At 40.9% G+C, this 15312-nt stretch overlaps 1 protein-coding gene across 3 annotated transcripts in view; it reads left to right on the top strand.

Moving 5' to 3' along the window:
- ptprn2 (protein tyrosine phosphatase receptor type N2) overlaps nt 1-15312 on the top strand; it is a 118649-nt gene that overhangs the window by 28622 nt on the left and 74715 nt on the right. For all 3 annotated transcript variants that reach the window (XM_067486574.1, XM_067486573.1, XM_067486572.1), the window contains 6 exons: nt 457-898; nt 1058-1354; nt 1621-1661; nt 2189-2613; nt 6901-6987; nt 11451-11530. In XM_067486574.1, coding sequence (XP_067342675.1) covers nt 457-898; nt 1058-1354; nt 1621-1661; nt 2189-2613; nt 6901-6987; nt 11451-11530 — 1372 coding nt within the window. The remainder of the gene's footprint in view (nt 1-456; nt 899-1057; nt 1355-1620; nt 1662-2188; nt 2614-6900; nt 6988-11450; nt 11531-15312) is intronic.

Genomic DNA, 15312 nt, shown 5'->3' with positions numbered 1-15312 from the left:
TTGCAAGAGCACTACTAGACCAGGAGTGCATTCCATCTATTGATCGACAGCCATGAGCTATTATCTCTGACATTGATCTTCTCTGATTGGCTAGAAGGGGGAGCCTTGCTTTAAAAAATCTTTAAAAAGGAACCTCTCTGCACTCATGCCAGAATGTTTTATGGATCCTGAGTCACAGGAGAGTTTGACAGCAACTGTCCATATAAAGATATAGTTTAGAGTATGTTACATGTAAAATATCAGCCTAATTAAATATTTTCATTCAAACAGCTAATCATTATTTGAATAATTGTTGCAGCTCCATGTAAAACCATTCTTCCTAAACCTTTTATGTCAGTCTATTCCCTCAGTGAGGTGAATATTCAGAAGGTATCCTGCAGCTAGCATTGCTAATATATAATCTTTGACATATTAGTAATATTTAAAATGTGCTGAATGTGGTTGTTGTATTTGTAGAATGAAGACATCAAGCTTCAGCCCAGCCCACCAAAACCCCAGCAGGGCTGGAAGGAAACCACTATCTACAGCCTGCAGAAAGGAGCTGGACAACCTCCAGTCACCAAAGTCGTTACCCAGAATGGGGAGGGCAGGCACCCCAAGCTTAGCACAGCCCACTCCAACCAGGACCTAGGTAGGAGCAAGTTACTTTCCAGCCACCTGGAACACCTTCTTGCTGCTGCACCAGGCACTCAGCAGGGCACCCCAGGCGGAGAAGCTGTTTGGCCCAAAGGAAAGCTTCACTACCTCAGCTACATCCAACCAGCTTTGAGTGACCATGCAGAGCTGCATCCTCAGGTGTCCTTTGGCTCCAAGACCCAGATGCCTAATCTAGACAGCCTTATGTTTAAAGCCGGCTCAAATCGACTGACTGCCAAAGAGCCTCTTAGTTTCATGGATGGTAAAATTGGCTTTTTTTTTTTTAGCTTGTTATTTGTCTCTCTAGCTTTTATATTTGCACCTTTTTAATTTTTCATTTGTATGTTTTTCTGTCTGTTTCAAATACATTGAAATGCCTTTACTATAATTGTGCGTTCTTATACTTCTATTTCCTGTATAGAGCGATTTATCCAGAATGTGGTGAATCAACTGGGAAAGCACAGCCGCAACATGGAGGCTTTGATGGATAAAGACCTGGACCAGCTGGGTGAGGTCATCACAGGAGCCCTGCAGGAGGTCGATGAGGAGCGGCCTCTCCTTGGGGCCCAGCCACGACCAGGAGCCGCTGACTCCAGGGTGGGCGTGGAGGGTAACAAGGAGCCATTGGCAACTGTGCAGCTAAATCAGGACCAGAACCTGAAATCAGACAAAGGGCTGGATCCAAAGCAGAAAGGCACACTGAGAATGGAACAGCAAGGTGGGTGTCTCTACTGTTGAGTAAGAATAGAACCTGGCAGCAATCAAAGTAGTTATGTGTTATTTTCACTCATAAATGAAACACTATAAGGCAGTAGAAGTTTATTAATGCTTTAATGGTGCTCTATTTATATATCTTCATATAAAGCCCTGTCAAATGTATTTTGAGTCTTTCAGTTTGAGTCATAACTGTTGTTTCTTTGCTAGAAACAAAAGAGAATTTCAGTTTTCACGCAATCTGCTCACATACATTGTGTTTGTTTCCAGGCCAACAAATAGACGGTGCAGACAAAGAGCCTGTTGACAAGGTGAATTTAAAATTACTCTGTTCAACCTACAAATTGGTTTCTGAGGGAGCGAGTCATGTCCCAACTTTCAGTTTATTCACTTTTGAATGCTACTTCAAATAGGGATGATTTTACAGATGTGCAGACTAGCATTTACTGTTAAATTATTAGAACTTGAAAGCAAAGCAACAACTTCAGGATCGTTTGAGCACATCAACATCAATATTTTCATCAAAGCAATACGCCATCTTTTATTTAACATTTAGTAAATAATAGTAACAATAAAAGTTACTGAATGTATCCTTTAAACGTTTGAAAAGGGGATATCAGTAGGCCATGAACCAGCACACAGAAACGTCAGTGAACGCAACACAGTGATTTACATTTTTTCAGTGATTTACAGTAAAGTCTCTATTAAAGGTATTTATTAATTTTGTTTCATAATTTAATAAACTCTTTTATTTGAAGAAACAAAATATTACAAACATGCAAAATGTAATAGAACAACCCTTTTAGTATTCTAACGAGAGCTCTTTTATACAACACAGCATGCAGCTTTCTTCTCCAAGCTGCTGGACTACCTTAACCTGGAGTCTTTCGGTGACGCTCCAGAGGTCAACAGTGGGCCTCCATCTCCCCTCCAGAAAATGGTCGGACTGGAGAACGTCCAGAGCCGGACAACACAGGGACAAGTTTCTGTACCCCACAGCTTAGAGGAAAAGACCATGGCCACCCCTGCAAAAGAAGGTTCCACCCTGCGGTTAACCAGTGGTGCAGACGGGCCTGACGCACAGGTGGACTCCGACATCCAGAGGTGGATGCAGGGGAATCAGGCCCCAGCGGGGATGAAGCAACTAGAGGAGGCACAGAAGAAGGACATGAAAGTCAAAACTCAGCTGGTCCATGTGGGAGTGAAAGAGTTTTCCAGCCGAGGGAAGGACAGACACTTTGGCTACATTATCACTGGCTCAGAGTGAGTATGATTCACTATTGTTATTCATATGGTTAGAAGTAATTACATTTCTAAATCATAATATCCAGAATCAATACTATTTTGTAGCTATAGTATGAATGGCCATACATAGCATTAAGCTGTCATCAACATGTTAAAATGTTGGGATTCAGATTGTAACACCATTTCTATATCATAATATTCAGAATCTGTACCAGTGTTTTTAACCAGGCAATTTCACCCACAGGGGTCATTTGTAAGTAATTGGACAGTATATGTCCAATGGCTATTTGTGTTTTATAAATAATCAGTTAAGTACAGATTGGTTAGCCGTTTGAATTACTTTCACTTAAGTCAGTAAGGTAAATTAAATAAAGCTCAGACTATTAATTATGAATGTTCGTGTGCTCTTTAGACAATTTATTCAGTTGTTCTGTGTTGCTTGGTCTGTGTTTTCTTGTTACACTGTGTTTATTTCTACGGATCCAATCATTAAGTTATAAATGCTGTATTTGTATTTGTAAATGCTGTGTGCTTAAATCTGTGAAATGAATAAATAAAAAAGTTTTGCATTGCATTTTAGAATATAAAGCCTCCCTGAGTATATTATACAACACCAATTCCAAAGACGTCGGGAAGATGTGTAAAATGTAAATAAAAACAATGCAGTGTTAAATGGTCTGCACTTAGAAAAGGCTTTTCTACCTGTTGGCACACAAAGCGCTTTACACAGCTTTTTATTCACCCATTCGCACTCACAATCTCACACACACACTCACACACTGATGGAGGAGCTGCTATGCAGCTGGCCAACACTCACCGGGAGCAACTAGGTTGGGGTTTAGTGTCTTGCTCTAGGACACTTCGACATGTGACCAGAGGAGCCGGGAATCGAATCAACAACTGTGGGATTGGTAGACGACCGCTCTACCTCCTGCACCAAAGTCAATGATTTGCAAATCTCATCAACACATATTTTATTCACAAAAGAACATAAGCAACATATCACATGTTGAAACTGAGACATTTTACCATTTCATGGAAAATATTTGCTCATTTTGAATTTGATGGCAGCAACACATCTCAAAAAAGTTGAAAGAAGGGCAACAAAGGGCTGGAAAAGGAATTGCTGCAAATCAAAAACATATAGAGGAGCATTTGACAACTAATTAGGTTAATTGGCAACAGGTCGTTACCATGACTGGGGATAAAAGGAGCATTTCAGAGAGGGAGAGCCTCTGAAATGTAGGGGGCCTAGTGGCTAAATGGTCGGAGCATCAGGTTGGGATGCAGAAGGTTGTGGGATCGAATCGGGTATGGCCCCGCCCAGCCACTAAGGGCTACCTTGGTGGGAAAAAAATGGGAGGATTGGGAAGAAGCTGCATGTGAACACATGTTCTCAGGGCCAAAGCTCATTTAAAATGGTCTGAGGCAAACTGGAAAACTTCTGTGGTCACATCAGCGAACATTTCAAAAGACTGCATCTCTCATGATGGGGGGGCATTAGTGCCTATGGCGTGGGCAGCTTACACATCGCAGAGGGCACCATCAGTGGTGCAGAGTACAGAGAGGTTTTAGAGCAACATATTCTCCTATCCAGACAATGTCTCTTTCAGAGAAGGTTGTGCCTATTTTAACAAGACAATGCTAAACCACATACTGCATTCATCACAACACCATGGGTCAGCAAGAGAAGAGTCCGGGTGCTGAACTGGCCTGCCTGGAGTCCAGACCTTTCACCAATAGCAAACATTTGGTGAATCATAAAACACAAAATCTGGCAACAAAGGCCCAGGCCTGTTGAGCAGCTAGAATCTTGCATCAGACAAGAATGGGACAACATTCCTCTCCTAAAACTCCAGCAACTGGTCTCCCAGATGTTAACAGTATGAGACAGTTATAAGTAGAGGGGATGCTACATAATGGCGAACATTGCCCTGTTTCAACATCGAGAAGTGTTGCTCCCATCAAATTTAAAATGAGCAAAGATTTTTGATGAAATGGTAAAATGTCTCAGTTTCAACATCTGATATGCTGCTTATGTTCTATTGCGAATAAAATATTGGTTGAGATTTGCAAATGATTGCATTCTCTCTTTATTTACATTTTAAACATCGTCCCAACTACTTTGGAATTGGGGTTGTAGATGTAGACTGCATTTTTTTTAGCTGTACCTCTGTGTTATTGCCCCACTCACACTGCTGGACCTGTTTCAGAAGTCATTTTACATACTTTCATACCAAACATTTGTCAACTTTGTTCAGTTACTTAATTCAAGAGACGCGATTTTGGTAAAGCCCCCCACTTATTTACATTTTTACAGAAAAGTATACTGTAGTTTAAAATCCTTAGTGTGTGCTGCACCTGATTACAATAGTATTGATAAATCCCTTAGTGTGAGGGTATTACTGTGCTGTATTACAGCTTTAATGATGACACTTTGTCAGGAAAGATTGCCAAGTTCTCTCTCTCTCTATCTCCTTCTCGCTCACCACTCACTCAGCAAAGATAAGTTCCTATCGACTGTGTCTGCGCTCCTGGCCTTCTACTAAATCCCTTTATGGCGTTATCAAGTCCAGTGTCAGCGGCTTGTCCTTCACCAGTTCACGAGACATAGACTCATAAAGGTCTGATGGGCACAATCTGTGTCACCTTATTGCCACATATATGGGAACACAGATTAAGACGTAAACAATATAGTCGGGTATGTGCCATAGGAGAGGGAGAGGTCACCTTCTGAGTGAAATATCTTCACTTCCTCTCATCTGTCCTCAGCCCACCTAGTGGACACCTATAGTGGGTCTATAGAGGGCTGCATTTGCTGCAGACCTCATGATTGCTCGGTTGTTATCCCCTAGCTCCTTCGTACCCTGCAGTGAGGCAACGCAAACCTGCTTATCTGACAGCTCCTGACATTGTGGTGTTGGTAGCGGGGGGTTTAGGGAATAGGAAGAAGAGGGAATGGTGTTTGTGTGTGCGTGTGTGTGTGTGTGTGTGTGTGTGTGTGTGTGTGTGTGTGAGGGGAAAGTGGAAAGGTATGGATAGAGGAGAAAGAGACAGAGAGGAACCCAAGGGGAAAAGTGCTAGCATCAACAACCAAGTCACTGCTGAAGCTCTCCAGTTGCTAGAATTACCACAGAGAGATGCAAACGTGTCTGGAATTGCTTCAGTGCATCTTTAACTTTCAAAACCACCACAAAATGGGGAAAAAAAGAACCACCCAGTCTCTCAAAGGTGGAGGGAATCAGCCATTCATGCACAGTACAGTATTTTAGAGAAAAGCTGTTGTAATGTTGCATCAAAGCGTAACAAGATATGCCAGTATGAATTTTTAACTTGAATATGTCTATATGGATGCTGAGTATCTGTACTAATAAAACACATAACTGCTCATGCATTGAGTATCCAGTGTATAGTGCATCCGAACAGTTGCCAGTTCATGTCACATTTCCCTGCTATGGACTGGTAATAAAATTTTAACAATGTCTCATTATGATCCATGACTTTTTGGTGCCTGTCACCTTGCAGTTACTTGGCTGTCTTACTGGTTCCAGGTTAAGCTGTCAACAATGAAGTAGCTTTCTGTGTGTGTTTGTGTGTATGTGTGTGTGTGTATGCCCCTCATTTCCTCTGTCCTGCAGATTGCCTTAGTTTGGTCTATTTCTTTAGCGATTTACTTTGAGTGAGAGAGCAGCCATGGGACTGAGCTGAGATGAGGCATGGCTTTATCAGACCACCATTACACTTCACCTCCATTCCATTTGCACCTTATTATTCTCATCTCCCCGTGAGGGCGCGTGCACGCCGTTGTGTTTGTGTACCCTGTGTCATCATGTTTTACTTTGAGTGTACGTGCGCGTGCGAGGGGGGGTAGGGACGTCAATATAGGCAAAGAAAAAGAAAGATGAGAGAGTGAAAGTGAGAGAAAGGCGCGTTCATATGATACCGCCATTACACCTCATGCAGGTTCCATTTGCACCTCATTGTTTGTCTCATTGCTGGAAAAAAGCAGGTGATTTACCAAGCCTGAAGAGGCAGCTGATCCCTTTTCCCTCTGCACGGTGATTTGTGTGTTTGTTTGTGTTTGTGCGTGCCTGTGTGTCTGTCTGCGGGTGTGTACATGTGTGCATTACATCCATTTAGACAACCGTAGCTTTTGCTTGTGTGCAATGACCCATTTGTGGGTATGAATTGTGGCAGTATCTCCCTAAAAAAAAAAAAAAAGCATTTTAACGGCTGAACGGCTTCATGAATGCGTATGGACCTCCAAATGTGATGCCCAGCTATTTGTGTGTTTCCTCCCCCCAGCTCTCTCACCAGTGACCAGGGTGTGGACCTCATGGAGCATCTGACGCAAAGGCTCAACCTTCATGCCTCAGACCTCACCCAGCTCACGTATGTATACCCACAAACATCCTGCACACACATACTGTACACACTCCTTGTCACAAATAACATTTAGAAGCTTTATATCGCATAAAGGAAAATTGGCCACTTTTTGAAGTCATTGAAATAGTTTGTTTTATGACTTTGAGCTTTGGAAAACAGAGTGAATGTTGTCTAGATGCTGGAAGGTCTGTTTGTGTGAAAATGCTGGGCCACAGTGCCAGAGACTGTAGGCGTTTGTTGTTTTTCTGACCTTTTGGAGGGTTTGACTTCGCACAGACAGAGGAATCAGGCCTAATTACTTGCAGACACATAGTGGTGTCTCCATTGTATTCTAAACACTGCCTCACCACTATTGTCACTGTATCCTTGTCAAAGAGAGAGCAGTCAAGCCATCAAACAGCTCTCTGTTAGGGGCAAAGAGAAGCAGGGAAGCAGCACTGGATAGAGAACTGCATACAGAGAAAGTAGTCCAACAGGACTTAATGAGCGGGTGAACTGTCCTTGAACCCAGGCTGGTTTGTGCTTGTACCATGGTTCTGCTGTACATTTGGTGTCAAACCATGTAGGAGGCAGAGGAGATGTGTTCGCCTAAGATCTGACAAGCCTTTCAAGAACCTCCTGCAGGAGAAGTGAAGTCAGAGTGGTTCAGTAACACCTGCAGCATATGAACACACAAAGAGGTTGCACTGCAGTCTGCAGCTGCTCTGCAACTTTAGATACAGAGTGTTCTGGCTTGGATAATAGCTACTGAGAGGCAAAACTGTTTGACAGTTTATCTATTAAGCATGAAAAAGACACAGTGACCTCAAAATAATTGAACCCAAAGAGACTTTCTTATTCCATCTTTAAAGCCGACCTCTACATTTGGTTAATGTTTGTCATCATGCCGGCACTGATTGAGTTAATCTTGTTATTAAACCTGTCATTGCCTATCACCCAGAATCAACTCATGATGCACATAATGATCTGGTGACACTATATTGCAGTACTACACTGTCATTCAGAGGTGGTGTATTCACGTACAGTAGAGTAGAGTAACATCTCATTCAAAATGAAAAGCACAGAGGTCTAATCAGCAAATGTAGCATCTATCTAAAGTATAAATAAATACGTTTAATTGTATTATTTTGGTTCTATATTACTTTTTGGCACATTAGCTGAAAGGACAAAAAAAATTACTGTATTGTGAAAAAGGTAATAAAGAAAAAGTTATTTTCTTGATATTGAGCTCTACTATCTCACGCAGCCTGTTGCATTAATGGAGATGTTTATAAACTGTGAAACACTTCTCCCCGATGGAATATCTTTACACAATATGTTAAAATTTGTATTCCTGTCTGGAGCCATTACACACAGACATGAGACACATACTTATTGAGTCACTGTGACACTTCTTGACACTACAATCATCTCTGATGTCTGTTGGCACAAATATCCATAAATCTGCCTACAGATCATTGAAAAAAATCCTCCTTATAAATCCAGAATTTGAGCGAGAACAATCACGTTTTTAAGTTTCTTTAGCATCAAAATAAATCAGCAATAGTATTTTGTGCATGAGCCAATCAATAACAGCTAATCTGTCATACTTTAAATGTCTGTTTGTGACTTTGTAAATGTAAAAAGCAACTAGTAGCTAATGGGTTGAGATAAATGTACTAGCTGTACTTTTTGCACCGCTGCAAATATCCTTGATCACAATGCATTATAGCTTTTTAGCAAGTGTAAAAGCCACATACAAATGCCTTAAATAAAGCTTCTACAGTGTATCAAACCTCATATTGGTAACAGCATTTATACGGAAGACAAACACAGAAAACGCCCCCTTTGTTGGGTTTGTTTTCTCTTTCCTTTTTGAAAGTAATGAAAGCGCATTCGTGTAGAAATAGCCGAGATGGAGGACGTGACGCAAGCCTATAGTGCCTCTTGCTGTGCAGCCACGGCAGGTGAGTGTTTGAAAGCCTGTGTCTGAATATGAGTCGGCTCAAGTACGAGAGCTGGGTCAAAGCACACCACCCTGCTTCGGGGGCTACTCTCTCTCTCTCTTTCTCTCTCTTTCTATCTTTATCGCTCTCTCTCGCTCGCTCTGATGAGCTCTGATAGAGAGACAGCAGAACAGATACTCAAATATGAGAACAGACAAGCAGGGAAGAATTTCACAGAGTATGAAAAGAGGAGGCTGAAGGTTTCGATGTTGAGATTTTCAGATGCTGAACACAATTATGTTTGAACATGTTGCTACAGTAATCAGCACAGAATATTTCCTTTTCAAAAGAGGTTTGAAATAGTAGTTCTGGATGATGATAGGTTAGAGATAATATGTGTCTCTTTCAGGTGACGTAAGTGTTTTATGCATCTGAAACACTAGGGGGAGTGGGACACTCACTCACAAGTCTGTCCTTACACACAATCTGTGCAGGCAAACACGCACACACACACACACACACACACCCTGCCAATATCCCGCCAACCATCCTGCACATACACACTGATGTCCCAGCAGCAAAGCTAATATGAAGTCCAAGCTTACACATCCGATAACACAGGAGACAGTGTGAAGTCCTCAAGATAACGTATCTATCTCAACTTCATATCAAAAATGTAGCATTGTTTTTTTTTCTATTCTATATTTAAATAAGGTTTTTGTGGCTTGGGGGGGAAAAAATCATGTCAGTTCAATTTGAGATGCATCTAGATCTCTGGCAGAATACCTTCGGCCAGAGAGAATGGAGGCAGGGGTAAAGATTGTGGAAATATTGACATTTAAGAGAGCAAACAGAGCCCAGGTGAAGGCTTTAGAGAAGGACATATTTCTTTCAGAGCCGGTGTGTGATCATGTTCACGAGTGCATCGGTGCATGGTTGGGTCCGTCTGTCTGGCAGTATTGGCTCATATATTGCTCCTGGCCGAGTGAGTGTCGCCGCCTCTGTAGCAGGCTGACTGATGGCGAGTGGGCCCGGGTCACAGCACTCTGGCAGTCTGATGAAACTGCCTCTGTGTCACACAGTCTGGCAGGAAGTACACTAAAAATGTAGGTGCACTTTCCTGGACAGCTCAGACATGATGACATGCTGTTATAGTTTGGTGATTTCGAACTGGTTGGACGGGACAAGTAGACATCTCAACCCACCAAGTGTGTTCACAGTCACTTATTATTGTCTGTCAGCAATAAGTCGTGCATGAAGTATCAACCCCTGTTCATCCATGAGTTTGTTATTGTATCCATTGCATACAATCTTTGGAGCTACTCTTCAATTTTGTTGAAACTCAAGTCTGTATAAGTGTTTTGACTCTTTAATTACAAATCATGTTTAATAATAATAAAAATTATTATATTAATAATGTTTAAAAATTAATGATTTCAAATGTTATAATATATATTGTATCATATTGTGTATATTGTATTTTTATTAAGTTGTTAAGATTTTTACATTGAAGAAATACTTTTGTCATTTGTCGAAAACAAACCACTTCAATGGGAAATGTTTCGCTTCTTTTGAGAAAATAAGACATTTGGGAATAAATAAAAGCCTAAAATACTTGACGGGGACTGGGATTTTCAGTCAGTGTCTTATTGCTCATTTCTGGCATCTTTTATTCTCACTAAATGGCCAATTTGGATTTTACTACAACTTTGAGATGATGTATCTGGATCCTGCATTAAGTGTTTGCTCAGTCATGCCACATATTCATCATCTGTATCTCAGATTTGATTTCAATTTTTTTGTGACCTGAGGAAAATGATCCAATTGTTGCTTTACAGCAGTCAGAGTCACCCTGAGTAACTCGTTGGGGAGCTTAGAAGAAGCTCCCTCATTTGTTAGTGATTGGCCAGATGTAATTCTCAGGAGAGCACATATTCACTGTCGCCTTGTTGAACCCTATTTGAATGCTTTCTTTTTGACTTTTGTACAAAATTTGTTTCCATTTGAAATTTCAAGAGTTTACAGTAGACATAAGTTCTTACAGAGCCTAGTGGGGATGTTAGATTTCATTTTATGGCCAACCTCAGAGACCTTAAACACTTATTATGCTCCAGGGAGAAATGTCTTGCTGATTCCTGACAACACAGAGGTGAATATAGGCACAGGGAGTACGGGCAGGTTATTGTAGGAGAAAAGAAAACAATGTGCTCAGCTGATGACATCAATCATGTCAGTCCACTATATGTAAGGTAAAAGCCAGTAATTTGTTAGCTTAGCATAAAGCATGGAGACATGGGGAAAACGTTAGCTTAGCAAATAAGCATACATCTCATAAGAATTCTTTTGCATGTGCGTCACATGTAAATTAAATGGTTGCACTGGCTATTTTTTTACTTCACAATTGGAGATGCTCATCATTTATCTATTTGGTTTATCCATCATCAGATTATGGGTTGTAATGATTGGATGCAGTAACTAATCAAAACTTTACAAAGCTGGAAACTATATTGAACAACTACATTGTTCTCATTGTGTTTTCTTCAGTGTCCTTGGTCCTGCTTTGACATTCAGACTTGGCCATAACCCTAAGAACGTGACCACTGCAGATCTGGTTCAAGTCGCAGGTGAGAGAAGTCTATATTTTTTCTTATCGCACACAATGATCCTGTTGACAAGCTTTATTGCGGGTTCATCTCATTTTTACTACCCACGCCACTCTGTCACCGTCTGTGCTTCAGTAAATGAGAACACAGATTAGTCTCTCCAGATACAGTAGATAGGCTGCTGTTCATCTTGTTCAGACAAACCCCTGTCCCAAAGAAGATTATCAACACAGTGCAATGACAGATGACCATCAATTACTGAGATGATGAGACTAGTGTGCGCACTTCTTCTGTCTACACACACACACACACACACACACACACACACACAGACAAACAGACACAGACACACACATACAGCACATAGGATGGTTTATTTTGTCTTCTATTATGTCCAACTGGCTGACAGGTTGAAACAGGTTTCATCAGCCAAACAGTTAGTGTGTATCGGTGTGTGTGTGCGTGCGCACCTTCCTGCATGCATGCACTTGTTTGATGTAGACTGATGGAGGGCTGTCACCCACAGTAAGGAGATTGTCAGTATGCACTACCCCCGTTCTCCTGTTCATTGTCTGCTCTCCAGCCGGCCCTGCATTGTTGTTGTTGGCGTATGTGTCGGGCGTATTGTCAGTGTGCTTGCTTTGGTCTAAAATGACTTTGAGATGCCCCAACAGTCAATATCATCCAATATCACCCCACTGGAATCAACATGGTGGTGTTGTTATTGGCTGAAATGTGCTGCTGCTCTAGTTTTTCTGGAGCAGTGAGATTTTTTGGCACCACCTCGCTTCCTATTAGGAATGTGCTGGATGATTGCTGATGATATTGATTTACTGCAAGTTTGGGCTGTGGGTTGAGCTTCTGTTTGGTGGATTTTATGGTGTTTCTGCAAGTGTGTATTTGTTGGATTACACTGTGTATCTGTATATATCATCCACTGACTCCCACTTTTGCTATGTTTGTTTACCCAAATGATGAAATGCCAAATATTGCATGTACTATTCTGAATGAGGTGTAATAATTACACTGTATCATAGGATCATGGCTGTTTTTTTTTCTCAATTTCCTTCCATTTTTTTTCTCCTCTCTTGTGTCACTGACTTTGATAAGGTGGCGTGTGGTGAGAGCTAATGACAGGCATGAGCATGGCTGAAATGTCAGACCAAATGTTAAGTCAACATGATCATCAGCCTGACCCGTGTTGATGAATTATGAATACAGCCCACCTGAATAGTGATTTTTAAAAAGGGCTAGAAGGAGCTTATCAATCTACTTTAATAATTGGAAACATTATTCATTTATCCCTAGTGGCCGGAGTGTTGCAGTTCTTAAATGCATTTCAAATGAAAAATAGTTGTTTGGAGATGGCAGAGAGGTTAAATCCCCTGTCGTTCGAGCTACATTTGTGCCCCACTGACCTTCGATGAAATCCTGCCATAGCTTAATCCCCTGTCCCACCCTTCTACCTTGTTGCTCCCCTCCGTTTCAACCACAGTGTGAACTAGAGTGGACTAGACTGTCCTATCCCTGCACTAGAATATGCACACATGACTTTGAATTCAATACAATATGACAACAGCGTGGTGATTTCAAAGTGGTTACCCGGTTGTAGAGCAGCAGCATGGTTTAAGTGGAATCAGAAAATCAAACTGACACCCACATGCAGTGGCCACCTGGGTAATCCTGGCTGACCTTTGCCTTTTGTGTGACTGTGCATAAATGATGTGGCCTCCTAATGAACTCATCAAAACCCCTGCTGTATTCTGTGCTCAACCCGCCACTGAGCGCCTGCACAGCATGCTTTATAACAGTCATAAAAGTAGAAAACTAAGTGTGGAGTAGTGTGGAACATCCAACAAACACATTTTTTCTTTAGAGCTGATTAATAAATAATCTTAATCAAAATCTTATCTAAGGTATAATCAATATGTGTTTCCACAACCATCCAAATTCTGTTTTAAACATTAGTATTTATCATTTTATCATCAAGCCGGGACTGTAGCTAACATTTATTTCTGTTATGAGGTTGACTGTTTCTAATCAAATGTTTAATCTGTGCAATACCAGGAAAAAGTGAAAGTGTCAGTCAACAATTTTCCATGGCCTAGTCTGGAGTGCTGGACCAGCACCAGCACATTGACAAATTAATCTAGACGATATATATAAAAATGTCTAAAATACTATTTAAAGGTTCTGAAAACAATTCAAGGCACATTAATAATAAATGCCAAATATTGTGTTAAAAATAATATAATAAATTTTTTAAACAGGCTTAAAACAACCAAATTAACTTAACTGTCAATCCACAATTTTAATTGTGTAAATTTTCATGTTGACTAATGACTGACTCTGTTCTGTCATAAAACCAGCTTAAAACTTTAAGATACTCACATTTAAATTATATAAACCATAAAAAAAAACAGCAAATCTTTCCATCTAAGATGCTTTAACCTAACCCCAACCCTATTCACTAATGATTGACTACTATACTTGGGATATTGTATATTCACCATTTGGTCTGCAACTAGTTATTACTAGCAGTCATCTTTTTCGTTAATAGAAAATCATCTTATAAAACACCAAAGCTAAAGGCAACATCTCGGGTATTATCCACCAAATAGTTCAAAACCACCAAATATTTTTTATTATAGTTTTAAATTGTAAACAGAATGACTTACTTCGAAGAGGCTGCCCTCAAATACCAGAGAGTATGTTTGGTGACATCTAGGGGTTGTAGTATTTGGAAATGTGACTCCATGATGGATTATTTAGAGTTTGTCAAGAAACAGGTTGAAGTGCTGGATGTCCCCAATCACTTTCACATAGAACCCTAACACTTTCACACCCTACCCTAACTATGACATCTTTATTTAGTGCCTGACCCTAACCTAACCCAGCCCTGATGTTTTAGACGCTAGCCCTAACCAAACAGCTCCGTTTGCACACTGTAACTCCTGCATTTTTGAGCATTTAGAATAAAAAAACAAGTGTGAAACTGGTGCCATTTTGGCTCCATTGTAACAAATGGTATCCACCATTTTGATGACAAAAGGGCTGCAATTTCAACATGCCTACATCCCTATGTGGTGGCGCTGTTTCGGTTCAGTAAACCATATCAGAGTGGAGGTACAAAACAACTTTTTTTGGGCGTTAAAGCTGGAGGACCTGCTCATTTTGAATATTGCTGTGGCTAGTTTTTATGTTTAAATGCGGTAATGTATGAAACATTACTGGTGTTACCTTGACTGTACTCATCAGTGTCTGAATGAAGTTAATATGGCTCTGCCACATTCTGCTGTCCATCTATCTGCCCATCAGTTCTTTTTGATGTGTTCAATGCTTTATTGAAAAGAACAGACAAAGAGACTCGGTTGAAAGGCATGGACAGTATAGAGGAGATTTGATAACTCATTGAAAAGCATCTTTTGGGCAGCAGGTTCTTAGCGGCTGTGTGGTGAAAGGCCTGCTGGGAGGTCTGACTGTATTAGTGGAGGTAGAGGCTCTTGTGTTCTGCTCAACTGGAAAACTGCAGGACAAAGACCCGCACTGCCTAATCCCTGCTCGGCTGCAAAACAAAAGGGAAAGCTGCTGCTTTATCAAAACTACAAGGCATTCTGTGTGTCCGTGTTTGTGCACGCGTGTGCAGTGTGTTTGTGTGTGTGTGTGTGTGTGTGTACATGCGCTTGTGATTTTTTTTTCTTGCAGCTGTGTTCATACTGTGCCAAGAAAATGATTTATTCAATATTTGATGAAGTGGCAGCCAAGCTGTTAAAACCAATGTTGAAATGTGTTGTTTAGAACTA

Source organism: Channa argus, chromosome 19, assembly GCF_033026475.1.
Source record: "Channa argus isolate prfri chromosome 19, Channa argus male v1.0, whole genome shotgun sequence".
Taxonomy (NCBI): Eukaryota; Metazoa; Chordata; class Actinopteri; order Anabantiformes; family Channidae; genus Channa; species Channa argus.
The sequence above is the reverse complement of the archived record's forward strand: the minus strand, read 5'-3'. Positions and strand labels throughout refer to the sequence as shown.